General features: G+C 38.2%; 1 protein-coding gene across 2 annotated transcripts in view; it reads left to right on the forward strand.

Annotated features, from left to right (window-relative positions):
• The window catches only part of UbcE2H (ubiquitin conjugating enzyme E2H), a 37,681-nt gene extending 18,958 nt beyond the window's left edge, over positions 1-18,723 (forward strand). For both annotated transcript variants that reach the window (XM_073977356.1, XM_073977354.1), the window contains exon 2: positions 17,781-18,723. In XM_073977356.1, coding sequence (XP_073833457.1) covers positions 17,997-18,548 — 552 coding nt within the window. In that variant the 5' untranslated portion in view covers positions 17,781-17,996 and the 3' untranslated portion in view covers positions 18,549-18,723. The remainder of the gene's footprint in view (positions 1-17,780) is intronic.
• Positions 18,724-19,001: the final 278 nt, after the last annotated feature.

The raw sequence follows: 19,001 nt of genomic DNA on the forward strand, positions 1-19,001 counted from the left end.
AAATGTAGATAAAAACTTCAAAATACCTGAAGTCGGGTGGTGACGTTATATGGAGGCTATAGAAAAACCTGGACATATGTCGATAATTTTTGGTGCAGAAGATTCCTCACTGCTGGGAATCCCAAATGCCAAATTATAGTCTATTGGAGGAGGAAATGTAGATAAAAATTTAAAAATTCCTGAAATCGGGTGGTACCGTAACAAGGGGGCTATACCAAGAGTCAAGCCGCTCAACAGGGCCTTCTTACCCCGCCAATTATTCTCTATAACGCAGTGTCTTATTTAATTTTCTTTCTTTTTTACTTTTCGTTCTTAACGGATATGTTATAGGGAGCAAGATCTATTTAACAGGCCACGTAAGTAGCACAACAACTCTGACAGAGTGAAACTACGACGTTGGGGTTTTACGCCACCTTGATTATGATAGGGAAGTTCATCTGTCGTTGTTGGAATTTTTATTTTTGTAGGCAATTGCTGACACGTCCATAGACAAATGAATTTATAGACGAAGAAATACTCAATGTTGCCGCTTTCAAGTTACTCAAATCCGAAAACTCAAAAAAGTTCGAAGACTTTTTTTGGCGAAAATTACAATATTTTCTAACCCTATGTAGCCTTTTGCCAGAACAAAACATTTATTAACTTGTGTTTTTGGCATTTTATTTGAGTATCTTTTTCAGCACACTCAATTCGAACACACTCGGTGAGAGCTATGACACGTCTACCTTGTTAAATATACTTTGTTAGGTAGGCTCCCCCTTTATGTTTGGTTGTTTTTCTATTGTTGCTCTTCCATCATTAAGCATTGTTTTTGTGTATTTTGTTTGAATACACTGTGCATTGCACCTCACTCACATCAGCACTGTTTACTCTTTACCCCATTGTGTTATTTTCTTGGTTGGGGGGTCTGTCTCATTGCGTTGCTCCACTTCTCTTCTCCCCACCATCATCACTCATACGAAATTGTTCTCTGTGTCATTACTTTGTTTTGAATAATTCCTTGCGCTGTTCTGTTATAGGTGGTGTGGCCACCACCATATGTATGAGTGTGTGCTGCTGTATACTAAACAAACCAAAAGTATTAATGCGTGGGTTTTTATTATTCTTCTTCCTTCCCTTTTCATACCTACCTACCTACCTCTGTCACACCACTTGCATTGTCAATAACAAAAGTGCCATGGGTCGTCGTTGGGGGTGTGTAGGGGTTACGAACGAATCAGTTTTTCTTTACTTTGTTTCTTCTCTCGCGCCCTTCAGAATTGTCTTTCATTAACAAGACATTACTTTGTTATGTCAAAACTAAAGGCAAGGGTTGCCATATTGTCAAGTTTAAAGGTGTTTTGGTAAGGGACTTTATAGTAATACCCTATTTGCATTAATAACTGTATTTAATTTTGGCCTGACAGACGACAGTTTCTGCATTTACGAAACAGCTGATTGCTGTTTTGTTGTTGTTTGCAATGTATTTTTTGTTTTCCTTGTGTCTCAGACAGTGTGACCGCTGGAATTTTTAAAAAAGTAGCACAAAAAGTATCATTTCTGAAAAAAAGTGTCACAAGTTTTTTGAAAAAGTAGCACAAAAAGTAGCACAATTTTTTTACTATTGTTAAGGGGTTATAGGTACTTATTAAGCACCAAAAAATTTATTATTCATAATTTTTTTTAAAAGATATCTAGATATTGCATATTTTCCTGACATATGCCCGCCTACTAAACATTGTTTTTATTAAAGCTGTTTGCGATGCCCACCGTAGTTCGAAAACAAATAAACCGGTAAGCATATATTTAGTGGGATAAATTTCTTGTCCTTATGCGAAACAGAAAATGTCGACTTCGTCATAAATGCGTCAAAAAAATTAATAAAAATCCTTCGCTCGATTTTTGTATTAATCCCACAAAAACATATGACGATCGGACGATCTGTTTTCAAGCTACAGTGAGCACCGCTTTCTAAATATCATTTCTATGCTACGTAGAAAACAAGACTCATATCTTATCCATATATAATAATTCTGTATCCCTAGGTTTTCAATTACTCATTTGCAACTTCTTTTCTATATATTTTACTTCCAATCTGATAATTTTAATTAATTTAATTCTTGATAAAATTTGATCACATTAATGTTGGTAATAGTACATTAAGACTATGCAGGATTTAGCAAATCCAAACGATTTAAATGGTTATTTTCATACAGTACATGCCAAATAAATCGGGATAGTATCGTCGTATAAATGTAAAGATAATTGCATTTGTGCGTTCGCCTATACCTGGCCTCAAAGACGTTTAATGTAAAAATTCCAATAACCAAAGGTACACACATACAACAACACACAATTAGAGACCACCTACGACTCATTGTTATTTGACTAAGAACCCGTCAAGGATCAATGAATGCGATTGTCTCAATCTTATCCAATCAAGCCCACTGAGCCAATCACATCATTGTGGCACAGTTCTTCCCGTGGGCTTGATCATTTAGGATAAGATTTCGACAATTGCATTCATCGATGCTTGCCGGGAAGTTTACATTACAATGTATGTAGTAAAAAGGTGGCACAAGGTATGAAAAAGTGGCACAAAATATCAAAAAGTGGCACATTTGGTATCAATATAAAAAGGTGGCACAATAGTATCAACGCCTAAAAAAAGTATCAAAATTGATACTTTAGTGGCACAACGGTCACGCTGGTCTCAGAGCATGAATATGCTCTCTCCTCCATATGAATATGGGCTCTCTTCCTCCATATTGAAATACCTAAATGCCTTTTAAATGCAGCTCTATTTTGTGCATTAAGAATGTGGATAATGCACGAATTAATTTGAATTAAGGCAGTTAATGCAAATTAACGCTGCCGTCTGCCTAGGTTATTAGTTTATATATAACCGAATTTAATTATACGCAAAGGAGTTGACATTTACAAACCCAGTGGGTTTGTTAAGTCCGGTTATATATAAACGTACTATTATACCTTGTTTGCACTTAACCGGATTAAGCTAGTGGGTTTGGGTTTCAAATTTCAATTCCATAGCGTAAACGGTAAATAAATCCTCATAAAGAAGATTAACCATGCAAAAAACTCTAGTGTATACCTTGTTTTACGTTATGATCAAGATACCAGGTCACGTAAGTAGCACAACAACTCTATTTTGGCCGAAAATTCTTCAAGATGTCAAAATGTTTGTCTACGTTTTCGTACAATTTATTCACAATAACAAAAAATTTGACAGATTGAATCCACGACGCTGGCGTTTTACGACACCTTATAATTTCATCATGGCTATGATGCTTATAAGTTGAGCTGAGGTGCTCCATTCGAATCGTTTTGACTACAGGTGGCCTTTAATGTGATCATTATGATGATATAATTTTATTAGGGTGGAAATTAAAAATTTTCTAGATATGGTCCTTTAAATCAGGGATGCTCAGAATAGTTCGTGTATTAGTAGTGGTAAGACACTCTCCCCATTACTTATCAATGAGAAATAAAGAGAAAATACGTGTGGTTTGTCTTTACGCTACCGCAAGGAAGTGATCACTAATGCTTTAAATGTCGGCTTAACTCTAGGTTACTAAAAACTGCGATTTTTAAGATATAGATATTGTTTTCAGATATAGATATTGTTGCGCTGATGTAGGTATAATTTTCTTGGGGGACTCGACAGTCCAGTTACAAAACCAGGGATAGACACGGTTCATGGGTATCATTGAAAAGCTTATGGATAAGAGGCTGTAAAAAAGTTATAACCCTTAATGTACCTATTTTGAAAGTCAGCCAGAACGCCTTTAACTTCTGTCTATAAACAATATCCATATAAGAACAGTAAGAAGTATTCTACATGTTTTCAAAAGACCAATAAAGATTTTTTCTTTGACCGCGGCAGTGATTCCAACAAACTGTCATTCTAGTTTTTTGGTCAATTTGTATGGAGTTTGCTTCAATTAGTGATTTAGGTAATTTCCCAATGTCTTGTCAAAGTTACTAATTTTTAATGTTCCATCTCTGCATACTCTTGACATTTGTACAACTGCAAATCAAGGTCACTTATTAAATTCATTTCATTTCGATATTTCTAAATATGTAGTTATGTTCAATTGTTATGCATTGACTTGGTCAGTTCCATTTTTTCTATAACATCAATACCTTTTAACAAGGTAAAGATTATTTTTTGTTAAATTTAGTTTCCCTCACTAATTTAACTGATTATCTCTCTTCTGTATTTGCTACATTAATGCTCTTCTAATCATTGACATTCCCCTCTTGTAATGTAAGTCAGATGAAAGGTGGCGCTCTTTTAGATGTTTTTCTCTATTTCTCACCTGAAAAGACATTGAGAATGAGGGGAATGTTGTATTTTCTCTTCCCCATTGATTTTACCTGGCTTTGTTGTTGTTATTGTTAACTGCAAATGTATTTCATTTGCTTGACATTGTTATTTGCCCACCATGTTTTTGTTGTTGTTCTCGTTTATTTGTGTTTTGTTTTATTGTTTTTTTTTTTTTTTTTCATTTGTACCAACCAGCTGAGTGGCATTGCCTTTCCTTGTTTTTTTTTATGAAAGTACAATTTGATTTTGCTATGCTCAGCTGTTATAATCGTCATTAGGGTGAACGAATTTTTATTTGCAAATATCTGTGATTTTCTTTGCACATCAAAACAATAGAGTACATTTACAATAGCGTCTTCTATTATCGTGATAATGATTCTATTTCAATTTATTTGACGCTTTCCAGACTTGGAAATATGGTTTAAGTTAATAGGAACATATGTAGGTATGTAGCTATAATGAAAAATCAATTAGTATTCTACAATTAACGGATTGTTTACTCATAGGCATAATCCTAAAAGTGCCGGGAAAACTAATTACTTTCGTAAAAGAAAGGAATATTATTACCTTTTTCATTTTAGTTCATAATAAACTGCTGAGAAAACCACGGACAGGCTATCCCGGCAAGCAAGAATCCTGAAATATTGGGCGTCACTTTCGACAATCTATACCTCCCTTGTAAACACGCTGAGTCGGTGTCTGGGAATGTAGGGAAAATAACAAAATATTAAAAGCGCTTGCTGGTAGTACCTGGGGGAAAGACAAAGAGAGCATCCTTAGGCCATCCCCTCTTGGGCTACGCAGCTCAATACGACAACGAGGAATTAGTGATAGTCATCCAGCAAAATAAATTGGAAGTAGTGCAATGTAGACTAGTTCTTTCACGGCATGTTTTTATGCAGTTCAAACGGAGTCGTGAAAAAGGCACTCCATTGCTCACATTTTAACCGCATTTGGATGCAATCAAAAGAATCACATCCATTTGTTACATTTTAACAACATCCGGAGGCAGTTCAACGGAGTCGTGAAAAAGGCACTCCAATTCCTCACAATTTAACAGCATCCGGATGCAGTGCAAACGGAGTCGTGAAAAAGGCACTCCGTTCACTACATTTTATTAGCACTTGTTAGTGATCCCTACATGTACATAAATCAGTTTGTACATCTCTACAGGCAGCGGAATACATTTCCAAAAAGAGATAATCGTGTTAAAATTTCCAAACATTTGTTAATACAAACTAAATAATATTTAATTTGTGAAAATGTTTCCGGTAACTCACGAGAAGAAAATTTCCGAATGGAGTGCTGTTTGAGTACATGTCGAAATCTTAACTGGTGATGGGAAGACAATATCAAACCCATTTAGCAGATGAAGCAAAAGCACTTAAGCTTGGATTAAATGAAGAGCGGAGAAAACACACGTGTTTGCGATTGAATTCAATAGAGAATTTTCATAATTTGTGTTAATTTAATAAAGTTATTAATATTTTTGTTTTACACAAATAATAAATGCATTTTATTTTGTTATTCAAAACACGTGCTCTGGACTGCCTCTTATCCTACCCCAAAGGGTCAGTTAAACTGCAATGCCAAAGGGTCAGTTAAAATGCAGTGCCAAAGTTTCAGTTAAAATGCAATGCCAAAGGGTCAGTTAAAATGCGGTGCAATTGAGTGTCCCTTTCCGGGGTCACTCCCTTGTAAAAATCATGAGTGAAAATGCATAATTAGATGCACTTCCAAATCCCTTGTACATATCAATTAACTGCCTCTTTGGAGGCAAACTTTTCGCTGGTGGCGGGTGCCTCACCAAGCCCCCCGAAGACCATCTACATCACGTAGCTAAGCTTCTCCAGGTGAAACAAGGCATCACGAAATAAAATGCAATAAACTAGACCAACCAAACAATGAAAGATGCGCCATACTCCCTCTGAAAGAAACGTGTCAATGAGATATAATTTTCGTAAGGAGCTCCAATAATATAATAATAATTGTCCCACAAACATCCCCAAAGGGACGAATGCAATGAGTGCACCTCGATTCATATTGACCCAATGATTTTATTGCCGAGTCTGAACGGCGTGTCTTAAGACACGAACTGTTGAAAATTAATGTTGCCTGGCCTGGGAATCGAACCGCAGACCTTTTGCGTGTAAGGCGGGTGTGTATACCATTGCAGCATCGTGGCAATACATCCCCCAAATTTCACACATTCAAAATGCACTGAAGCAGTCACATACCGTCACCATAAATGCCGGAAGACGTAACCGACATGGAAATCGAAATTCGTTTTTTGATGGAATCTGATATATTAAGCTAAAATACATGCTCTGGCAAAATTTCAAGCTTCTACGTTTAAAAATAACGATCCTATTCAAGAAATGCCAATAGACGTAACAGCATACTGTAATTTTCATAGAACACAAAAGGCGTAACCCACATTATTTTAAAACTAAACAGCAGTACAAACAATGTATTCATTGATTTTTGCAGGAATTTTAATGGCAGAGGGAGGGCTTATTGAGTTAATGTATAATTTCCACGGGGGCGGATTCGGTTAAAAGGTTATTTGACCCGAAAGTCCAGGTTCAAAACCGGGTTAGACCCGATTGTATTGAACCGATTACTACAAAATGGGTAACGTATGAAAGCTTATGGAAATACCTATCACATGGAAATACCTCGGCTTATTTCTCCATATGTGTAATTTGACACTTAGGTGACGATATCTCAAGAATGGTAGCTTTTTTTCAAAAATCACAAAGACCATTCTTTTAGTTAATTTTTAAAGCAATAACTTTGACTTTAGACGGTTTTTACTGGCCTTACAGAAAAAATCCATAATTGAAATAATTGAAGATGATGTCAGAAGACCTATGCCCTGATTTAAATATACATCTAAAACGCACATATGGAAAACAGTATGTTAACCGGACAAAAGGTTATTAGGAAGGCAATGCTCGTCTCGATATTGTTCATTTTTCCAAGAGAAAGAACGAACGGAGATATTCAAAATTTGAGGCATTGATACGAAAAGGTGTAAATGCTCAAAATTCACATCGTTCTGGTAAAAAGATGTATTCTTTAAAGACGGATACGATTAGGCTGTATGTTTGCAAAAGATGGTCTTGTCAACCAACCCATGGTTTAATAGAGATCAACTGGTTGTAGTTATCAAATAGGTCCAGAGAAAAACGCAAATTTTCTGTATTGGTTTACTTATACAGAAAGACAGGAGATCCTACAGTCACTGCGAGCATTGGCTTTTGATCCTAGCAGTATAATCTTTTTTAAAACTGATATCAAAGACGACTGCCAGATTCTACCATAGAGAAGTTCCGGAAATTTTGAGGCAGTGGATCCTCCTCAGATGTACACACACAGGCTAAAAGTTTCAAAAAAGAAATTTCAACACTTGCAAGACTTAAAATGCTTAATTCCAAGTGATTGTCATTACTTTTATGACAACATTCCTTATGACAATTAAAAGTTACATTTAAACTGTTACAGATCACTTAATTTATATGAACTATATTTTGTCCATAAATTGACTTAAATACAACAATAAATATAATATTCCAGATTTAATAACGTCTAATACAATTCAAATTATAAGTAATTATAGTGATGGTTGGAATAGACAGTTCACCTAATTGTGGTCCATTGAAATATTAACGTCAAGACTGGGATTTGAACCCAACACCGTCAGATTGCTAGTTTAAAGTTCGCTTAGCCGCGTAGGCCAATAAACTAATTCTAATTTAATTATAATTTTTCATTTATACTACTTTCTTCAAATGTATACTCAATAAATTGTGGGTTACGTCGTTTGCCATTTCAGAAAAATACAATATCAAAAGACGTAACCCACACAGCTTCTAACATTCTGGAAAAAAATTTAATTTTTTTCCAAAAATATATTTCTTCTCTGTGTTAAAACACGTTACTAAAAATTTTCGATATTTTATAACACCGTTTTTATTTTATAACGTTTTTTGCTTCTCCTGTAAAGTTTTATTTTTGTGGGTTACGTCTTCCGGCATTTATGGTGACGATACATACATACGTGGTAGCCCTGCCACCATTTGGAAGTGAGTTTCTCACTCCCTCGCCTAGGAAGTCACTCCGGAGACACGCCAAGGAAGATCGTTGGTGAATTACACAAACAATTTCTATAGCCTTATTGTGATTACCTTTTATCGCGTATACCGACACTTCGGAGTGACTTCCAAGGCGATTGTTTACATTTATTTAATGAATCAACACATTTGAAGAAAAATGGGACATTTTTCTACCTGATGATTATATAAGACGGTGGTGCAGTGGTAAGCTCACTCGCTTTGCACTCTGAAAGTCCGGGTTCGCTTCCCAAGTAAGGCAAGAAAACATCACATTTTTAAAATGACAAAATTAATGTAGGCGGAAATTCCAAAGAATAATTTCTCTAAAAGAGAAGAGAAAAAATTAAAAAAAAAAAATAAAAATGAAAATAAATACAAAAAAATAAAATATACTTTATAATTCGAAGAACTGTCGCGGAAATGATCTTCTAGAAGTGTCGCTGGAGTGACTTCCAAGAAGACACGCCGGCGTGGTACATTTCTTCACAACGGAGGTCACTTCAGGGTGACTTCCGTGACTGTTTTCATCGCCCTGGGCGACACGCCTAAGTCACTTCTGCGATATTTTTGCTTGCAGGGAGACGACTACACCTCATTGTACGCGAGCAGTATTGTGCTCTGCAGGAGAACCCCACCCAAAAGCGATGATGAGAAGGTCCTACCTAGAGAGACTAAATCGATACTATTCCAATTTCGGTCTGATATATCTAGGTCGCCAAATAGTTATCTCTCCGTCCTGGAAAATGTGGCTAATCAAATTTTCTTCTTTTTATACCCTCCACCATAATATGGTGGGTATATTAAGTTTGTCATTCCGTTTGTAACTCATCGAAATAATCATTTGCGACCCTATAAAGTATGTATATTCTTGATCAGCGTAAAATTCTAAGTCGATTTAGCCCTGTCCGTCCGTCCGTTTGTCCGTCTGTTGTAATCACGCTATCTTCCGAATGAGTTGAGCTACAGGGCTGAAATTTCGTACACATGTGTTTTTGGTCTGAACTTAGATCAAGTTCGAAGATGGGCTATATCGGTCCACTGTTTGGTATAGCCCCCATATAACAGTTCCGCCCGATTTCAGATTTTTTGACATTTTTAGCCACATTTCAGTCTGAATTAGCTATAATTTGACATTTAGGGTTTCCAGTGAGCAAGAAACTTATCCACTAAAAATTATGGACATAGGTCCACGTTTTCTTATAGCCCCCATATAGTGGTACCGCCCGATTTCCGGTATTTTGACGTTTTTAGGTACATGATCTGGTCGAATTAGCTATACTTTGGCATTTAGAGTTTTTAGTCATCAAGAAATTTCTCCATCATAAGTTATGGTCGTAGGTCCACAGTTTGGTACAGCCCCCATATAGAAGTACCGCCCGATTTCCATATTTTGACGCTTTTAGCTACATTTTCAGACCGAATTACCTATAATTTGACATTTAGGGTTTCCAATAACCAAGAAACTTCACCACCATAAATTATGGGCGTATGTCCACGTTTTCTTGTAGCCCCCATATATCAGTACCGTCCGATTTCCGGTGTTTTGAAGTTTTTAGCCTGGGTACATAAGCTGCCTCGACTGGTTGCTTTGCTTTTTTACTTCATTTCTGACATAACAAAAATGAAATAATAAAGAAGAATAGGGCATCCTAGTTCGAATTTGGATCGGTCTTCTTTTATTTTGTGTTATGTCAGAAATGAAGCAGGAAAGCAAGGCAATCAGGCGAGGCAACTTATGTACCAGGCCTTTAGTAATACTCCGGTTGCACTTAACCGGATTAACCCAGTGGGTTTGGTTTTAAAATGTCAATTCTTCTTCTCGAAGTGGGTTAACCCGGCAAAAAGCTCTAGTGTAACCGTACTATAATTTTTTCAGACTTCGAGAATTATAAGAGTGATTATCGACAGGTTGAAGACTGTGAGTGTTGACCGTCTGGGCGATGCGCTTTGGTGCCTCAATTTCAAGAGTTCTTATGCGACTTAATGCCCTTTTATTTTCCCTGTCGCGTATTATCGGTTAAATAGCTTGCACACCGAACCGAACGTGACTGAAGTCTTAAAAGAGTGACTTTACTGATATTCAAAGTTTACTAGTAGTATAGGCTTTAATGTGGTCTATGGTCACCGACCAATCTGTCGATTGCCAGAGGCTGTTTGACTGGCTAGATTAATTAGGGTTGGTTCAAAGTAGATCCTAACCTGCTCCGCTGCCTTTACTGGGAAGTTTGGTTTAATTTCGAGTATTCGACCAGCATGGATGTAGCGAGCGGCTGATGATAAATCGGAAAACTTCTTGTACCTCCCACACAAAATTTGGAAAAAGGTATAGATTAAGAGCTCGTCTAGAATAGTTTTGAAATTGTTTGCAACAAGTTCTTTTTATGGGCCCTGTTACGACGGCACAATTTTGTTCGTGCCCAAATCCGTCCATACTTGAGATAATGATCAACAAGTAAAAAAGTATCAGTCGGCTTTGCCGACAGAAATATACCCTCAGCCTATGTGAATTTAAACTTTCATTTCGGAACAAATCGGTTGATCAGTTCGAGAGCTATGGTGTTCTCCAGCCACTACATATGGTGAATTAGGGGTTTATACACCTTTTGGGCTGTTTTCTCAAGAAGTATGGACATGCCACTGAAAAAACTTTTACCATCGTTATTGTAGTAGCGAATGCAAGTTGCTTGAATAAAAATTAATGTGACTCGAAAGCAGGCCTTAAAGTGAACTTATCCGAAATTTTGTGTGGGGGGTACATGAAAGAGTGGACAAATATAGTCCATATTCGAACTTATTCTATATCTTGTAGATAAATCACGATGTGTAAAGTATGGATCAAATCGGTCACTCCCTTTAAGAGTTATCGTGTGCACAATTTTTCCGATAATTTTTGAACTTTTGTGGGGGAGGTACCTGCAGGAGTGGACCGATATGGCTTCTCTTCGAACTTAAACTAAGTTTGGACAAACTTTTACGAAGGCCAAATTTTGGACCGAATCGGTACATCCGTTCGAGAGTTATCTTGCGCTCGAACCACTACACTCGGTGTTATAGGCTTTTTTTGCAACTTTCAGGCTATTTTCTCAGGAAGTATGGACTTGCCCCTGATGAAACGTGTACCGTCGTATGGAGGGCCGTGAATACAAGTTGTTGCAACAAAAAGCAAAGCTATTCGAGAGCAGGTCCTAAACTAAACTTATCCGAAAATTTGTGTGGGAGGTACCCGAAGGAGTGGACCGATTGAGTCCATATTGGAACCTAATCTAAGTTTGGTAGAAATTTAACGATGTGCAAAGTATGGACCAAATTGGTTATTCCCTTCAAGAGTTATCGTGGGCATAAATTTTCCGAACATTTTCGAACTTTTGTGGGGGAGGTACCGGAAGGAGTGGACCGATATAACCCATTTTCGAACTTAACCTAAGTTTGGATAAAATATTGCGAAAGCCAAATTTTGGACCAAATCGGTTCATCCGTTCGAGAGATATCGTGCGCACCAGCCAGCCAGACAGATGAACGGACAGTGCTCAATCGACTCCAAATTGTCTGAAACAGGCTGACGGTGTATCTCTGTCGGCACAGTTGACTGATACCTTCTTTTTTTAGTAAGTCGATAAACCGATCACTGTTCCGGGGTTTTACAGTTTTCGCCGTTTTTATAACAGTCATTTGTTTGATGATTATTTGGCAATGAAAAAAAAAAAAACAAAAAGCGAACGCTAAAAAAAGAAAATTAAAAAGAGCGAAATAAAAAAAGAAAATTTAATTTTTACTTTTCTTTTTGACTTTGTTACCAGATGTAAAATTTGCCTGTTCCTTTACTTTTCTGGTAAAACTGGCCATTATAGAGCAATTTTGACAGTTTTCTCTCTTTTACCACTTTTACCATTAAAAAAGTAAAGGAACAAAGCTATAGGCTGACAGAAGGGAAGCTTTACTACCTGGCGGGAGCCTTTAGAGACTACCAGAAGAGAGTCAATCCCACGGCAGCGGGTTCTTTCGTACCGGATTGACCCGGCCAGCGGCTGCCAACCCAGCATCAAACCTATACTTCTACATAGGTTTTTATGCTGCTACAACAACAACAACAACCAGAAGAGAGTCTGCAGTAAAGACCATAATGAACATCACGAGTTGTGATCCTTCATTCTAGGTAACGACCAGAGGGTATAGCGCTGACAGAGGTCTTTTTATTTTGAACGGTCGGACGCAGTCATCAGAAATATCGACAGCATAAACGGATCGCCCGTTATCATCTGACGTAGTTCGTCGATGTCAAAGGTTTCTTCATACATTTCATTAATTTCAAGCAGACATTTCTTGTTTCGTTTTCACATCAGGCACATATTTGGCCTCCATTGGTAGCTTATCCAGCTTGTAACGGGTAACATATTGTGACTTATTAAACAAACGTAATTTCCAATAACTTTTACTCTGATTACAAATCATTGTCTGCCATTACTTTTCACAAAGAAACACCAACCTTAGCTATTCCCATTAAAGAGGAACGCCCATAATTGATTGTTTTTGCTACTCTTTTTTTGTGTGAGAACGACATCACGTAATTTAAATATATTTTTAATGATGATTGTTTATTACAACACACACCTATGAATGTAAATTGGCATTCAACAAACAAAGAATGTGTCTGCCCTTCCGGGTGTCCCCTTTGGCTCCTATAAACAAACATGTGCTGGTAATAGATTCCAATTGTATACCCATAAAACTGAAACATCATTGAAAGGGGGAAGAAGGGTAGGTGAAATTGTTATATACCCCATTAGTAGTCAATAAATTATAAGTGGAAATGGTTACAAGTCAAAATGTGTTTTAATGTAAAAAAACTTAAAGGAAACATTTGTTTCAACATGATCTATCTCTTTTAGATAAGAGCTTCCTATCAAATCCTTTGATAATCTCTATCTTAACTTTTTCTGATTAATTCTTCTTTTCATTTTCTTCGTTTGGCAAAGGCTAGCTTATTCTCTGTATACTCACCATCAGCTATTCAACAATGCCTAAAAGTATGCCACAAAAACGGTAGTAATATTACAGAGACCTAGAAACCTGGCCTTTATTTTCAAACAATGACACAATTTAAGTAGGTTGCGAGTCGAATGGATGTTTTGAGGGCAATATTGAAATTGGTTCAATGGAACAGCAACAACACTATTAATTCGCAACCTTAGTTAATGGGAAGAGGAGAAGTAAAGTTAATATAAGAGACATCAAGAGAGGTAACATTAAAATAGAACATTATTTTCTGCCAGTAGTGTAGTGCTATTTTCACTATGATGACCTACTGACCTCATTTCCTTCAATTCATACAACAGTTTTTTTTGTGGGCCATCAATGTTCCTCTTATGTTTGCCGTTGCTGCTGCTGCATGCACATTTATCAACACATTCTGCAGCAGCAATTCTATTCTGCTGCTGCTGGCAACATCGTTGTCATCTTTATCGTCGTCATTGCAGCCAACACCATGTTCTTGAAATGGACTAGCAGCGCGAATGGACGGACTGACAGATGTACGCTGCTTGTAAGTTGCATTGAAATTTGTTTTAACAAAAAACACCAGCTACATTGACGTCAACAAAACATTTTCGTCAGTTTCTTTACGAAAAATTGAATGCACTCACGTTTAACCAAAGTGCGATGTTTTTGTATGCATGTTTGTGTGTGATGTACGAGTGCAATGTGTGAGAGTATGCAGTTTGTAAGTGTCATCTTGATTTTTTTTCGTACATGTTTCGTTTCTGGGGGGTTCTTTTTTAAAAATATTGAAATTTATTAAATTCCTTTTTTCAGAGGAAAGGGTGTTTCTTTTTGGACGAGAGGAATCTTTAAATTTCATGAAGGGAGGTTTTATAGATGAACGGAAGGGGGGTGGGGATCTTTCTAGATGAGCTAAAGGGAGACTTTGTAGGCAAGCAGAAGGGAGTCGCATGGGCGTGCTGAAAGGAGGCTTTACAGACGAACATAAAGAAGTCTTTGTAGGCAATGTGAAGGTCGTCTTTATAGACGAGTTGAACAGACGATGTGAAGGTCGTCTTTATAGACGAACTGAAGGTCGTCTTTATAGACGAACTGAAGGTCATCTTTATAGACGAGTTGATGAGAGTTTTTATAGACGATATGAAGGTCGGCTTTATAGACGAGCTGAAGGTCGTCTTAATAGACGAGCTGAAGGTCGTCTTTATAGACGAGCTGAAGGTCGTCTTTATAGACGAACTGAAGGTCGTCTTTATAGACGAGCTGAAGGTCGTCTTTATAGACGAGCTGAAGGTCGTCTTTATAGACGAGCTGAAGGTCGTCTTTATAGACGAGCTGAAGGTCGTCTTTATAGACGAGCTGAAGGTCGTCTTTATAGACGAGCTGAAGGTCGTCTTTATAGACGAACTGAAGGTCGTCTTTGTAGACGAACTGAAGGTCGTCTTTATAGACGAACTGAAGGTCGTCTTTATAGACGAACTGAAGGTCGTCTTTATAGACGAACTGAAGGTCGTCTTTATAGACGAACTGAAGGTCGTCTTTATAGACGAACTGAAGGTCGTCTTTATAGACGAACTGAAGGTCGTCTTTATAGACGAACTGAAGGTCGTCTTTATAGACGAACTGAAGGTCGTCTTTATAGACGAGCCGAAGGTCGTCTTTATAGACGAGCCGAAGGTCGTCTTTATAGACGAGCCGAAGGTCGTCTTTATAGACGAGCCGAAGGTCGTCTTTATAGACGAGCCGAAGGTCGTCTTTATAGACGAGCCGAAGGTCGTCTTTATAGACGAGCCGAAGGTCGTCTTTATAGACGAGCCGAAGGTCGTCTTTATAGACGAGCCGAAGGTCGTCTTTATAGACGAGCCGAAGGTCGTCTTTATAGACGAGCCGAAGGTCGTCTTTATAGACGAGCCGAAGGTCGTCTTTATAGACGAGCCGAAGGTCGTCTTTATAGACGAGCCGAAGGTCGTCTTAATAGACGAGCCGAAGGTCGTCTTAATAGACGAGCCGAAGGTCGTCTTAATAGACGAGCCGAAGGTCGTCTTTATAGACGAGCCGAAGGTCGCCTTTATAGACGAGCCGAAGGTCGTCTTTATAGACGAGCCGAAGGTCGTCTTTATAGACGAGCCGAAGGTCGTCTTTATAGACGAGCCGAAGGTCGTCTTTATAGACGAGCCGAAGGTCGTCTTTATAGACGAGCCGAAGGTCGTCTTTATAGACGAGCCGAAGGTCGTCTTTATAGACGAGCCGAAGGTCGTCTTTATAGACGAGCCGAAGGTCGTCTTTATAGACGAGCCGAAGGTCGTCTTTATAGACGAGCCGAAGGTCGTCTTTATAGACGAGCCGAAGGTCGTCTTTATAGACGAGCCGAAGGTCGTCTTTATAGACGAGCCGAAGGTCGTCTTTATAGAAGAGCCGAAGGTCGTCTTTATAGACGAGCCGAAGGTCGTCTTTATAGACGAGCCGAAGGTCGTCTTTATAGACGAGCCGAAGGTCGTCTTTATAGACGAGCCGAAGGTCGTCTTTATAGACGAGCCGAAGGTCGTCTTTATAGACGAGCCGAAGGTCGTCTTTATAGACGAGCCGAAGGTCGTCTTTATAGACGAGCCGAAGGTCGTCTTTATAGACGAGCCGAAGGTCGTCTTTATAGACGAGCCGAAGGTCGTCTTTATAGACGAGCCGAAGGTCGTCTTTATAGACGAGCCGAAGGTCGTCTTTATAGACGAGCCGAAGGTCGTCTTTATAGACGAGCCGAAGGTCGTCTTTATAGACGAGCCGAAGGTCGTCTTTATAGACGAGCCGAAGGTCGTCTTTATAGACGAGCCGAAGGTCGTCTTTATAGACGAGCCGAAGGTCGTCTTTATAGACGAGCCGAAGGTCGTCTTTATAGACGAGCCGAAGGTCGTCTTTATAGACGAGCTGAAGGTCGTCTTTATAGACGAGCTGAAGGTCGTCTTTATAGACGAGCTGAAGGTCGTCTTTATAGACGAGCTGAAGGTCGTCTTTATAGACGAGCTGAAGGTCGTCTTTATAGACGAGCTGAAGGTCGTCTTTATAGACGAGCTGAAGGTCGTCTTTATAGACGAGCTGAAGGTCGTCTTTATAGACGAGCTGAAGGTCGTCTTTATAGACGAGCTGAAGGTCGTCTTTATAGACGAGCTGAAGGTCGTCTTTATAGCTTGATTGATTTGGAACCATATCTGTGTGTTCTGTTTTGCGATCAGTACATTGCAGGATGCCTGCTACGGATTTTTTTGGTCCGAGCCGGGACGAAGAAAAAAAGAACCTGTATGAGTGCATCTCAGTGTGAGTGTCTACGACAGGGAATATGTCGCTGCATATTGGATGCCAACGTGGCGCAATGGTATGCACACACGCCTTGGACGCTGAAGGTCGTGGGTTCGATTCCCCGGCCAGGCAAATCAAAAATTTTCGAAGGTGACAAAATACCCCTCAGTAATGTTGGCGAAATTTCCTGGGTATTTCAGCCATGTAAAACTGCTCTACAAGTGGTGTCTTAGGGCAAGCCGTTCGGACTCGGCGATAACCTGTAGGTCCCATATCATTGAGCTAATATGAATCGGGCTGCACTCATTGATATGAGAGAAGTCTCCCTTGTCCCTTATGGGATGTTTGTGGAACAAATATTATAGGAGAACACGGTTCACATTGAGTAGTCGTCAGATTACAAGAAATCCCTGTGGTTGCTGTTGCAATCTTTTATGTGTACAACGTACTTTGGAAGTATCGGACCAGAAGCCGAGAAAGTAGCATTCCTGTCAATAATCTTGAGGCTGACTCTCCATGGAATATATGGAGGAAGCGTTAAGGTGCGGAACTGGCCCAACATTAACCCGATTTTGGAAAGTCATACCCGTCACGCTCACCATAAGTTGTGATTTTCGATTCTCGGCAATGGTCAAAGGCTGACTGATCAGATTGATAGCTCTACGTTTTGCATGGTCAATGAGAACGCCCTTACCAGAATTAGCGCAAAGTGTCACAGTTTGCCAGACATTAACATAGTATCATCTGATCACTTGGCAACCCGTCGGTTCATTTGGGTCAGACGATCTCTCTATTTCTTTATCTCCACTGAACGCCACACTTTTATCAATCATGAAAAAGATATTTCTTCACTTTTCAATTGTTTAATAAATATTGGAACTTAAAAAATTAGTTATTATAAAAAGTGGAGGTTAGGCAGTTTTTTTGAAGTTTTGTGGAGGCTGAACTTTCGATGCTTAAAATATTTTGGATATTGACGAACCAACCAAATTTCCAAATACTTTTGTATTGATTTTTATTAAACATATTTTATTTTTCTTCTTCTCTCTTTTCAGAATTGAATGCAAAGAATTTTTCTGATTGAGTTGACGGCTGTTAGGCCAATCGAATCATTGGTGCAACTACAATTGGAAGTTTGAATGCTTTAATTAATTTGAATATATTCTGAACTAAGAGGAGTAGCCAGAGAGGATTATTATAGTTGGAAATTGTTTACCCACGTGGATAACAAGTTCAGCTTTTCTCACAACAACCCCCCAACCAAACAAAAAATGTCTTCACCGAGTGCTGGTAAACGACGCATGGACAATGATGTCATCAAATTAATCGAATCAAAACATGAAGTTACCATCATTGGTGGCCTTAATGAATTCCATGTCAAATTCTTTGGCCCCCATGGGACACCCTACGAGGGTGGCGTTTGGAAGGTTCGTGTCTACCTGCCCGACAACTATCCCTTCAAATCGCCGAGTATAGGTTTTGTAAATAAAATCTATCATCCAAATATTGATGAATCGTCTGGTACGGTTTGTTTAGATGTCATAAATCAAGCCTGGACCGCCCTCTATGATTTATCGAATATTTTCGAATCATTTTTGCCACAATTGCTCACATATCCAAATCCCGTGGATCCACTAAATCGTGATGCAGCCTCATTATATTTACACGAACCCGAAGAGTATCATCGTAAAGTAGCCGATTATGTACAACGTTTTGCCACCGAAGAAGCATTGCGGGCAGCCCAGGTGGAACGTGAAAGCAGTGATAGTGAGTCGAGTATGTCAGATTATAGTGAAGATGAGGCAAGGGATATGGAGTTATAATACCGGTTTTTAATTAAGTTTTAATTATTTAATAATAAAGAAAAAACAGAAACAAACAAAAAAACAAATATGAATTTGAAAATAATTGCAATAATTAATAAAAGAAAAGAAAAACAAAAGAAGAGAAATGAAAGAAAAGAAAAAACAAAAATGGAAATTTTAGCATAAAAACAAATTTATTAAAAATGATGAAGAAACCACAATACAACCAAACCAACAATAGCAATGAAGAACAAAAACAACAACAGATGGCAAATATAAAGCAAAAACCCTTTTGTAATTTTTGGTATATTTCTTAAAATAGTTTTTTCTTGTTTTTTTGTAATTTTAATAAATTCCTTCAAAATGTTGTAATCCCCACTTTTTGTATCCCCCGCCCTTTCAACTTAATCTTCATAGCAAAGAGTTATTAATAGTTAATATAGACATTTTTGATTTTTGTAAAGAAAAAAC

The sequence above is a fragment of the Musca autumnalis genome, unplaced genomic scaffold (genome assembly GCF_047663935.1).
Source record: "Musca autumnalis isolate F117 unplaced genomic scaffold, ASM4766393v1 scaffold_3, whole genome shotgun sequence".
Lineage (NCBI taxonomy): Eukaryota > Metazoa > Arthropoda > Insecta > Diptera > Muscidae > Musca > Musca autumnalis.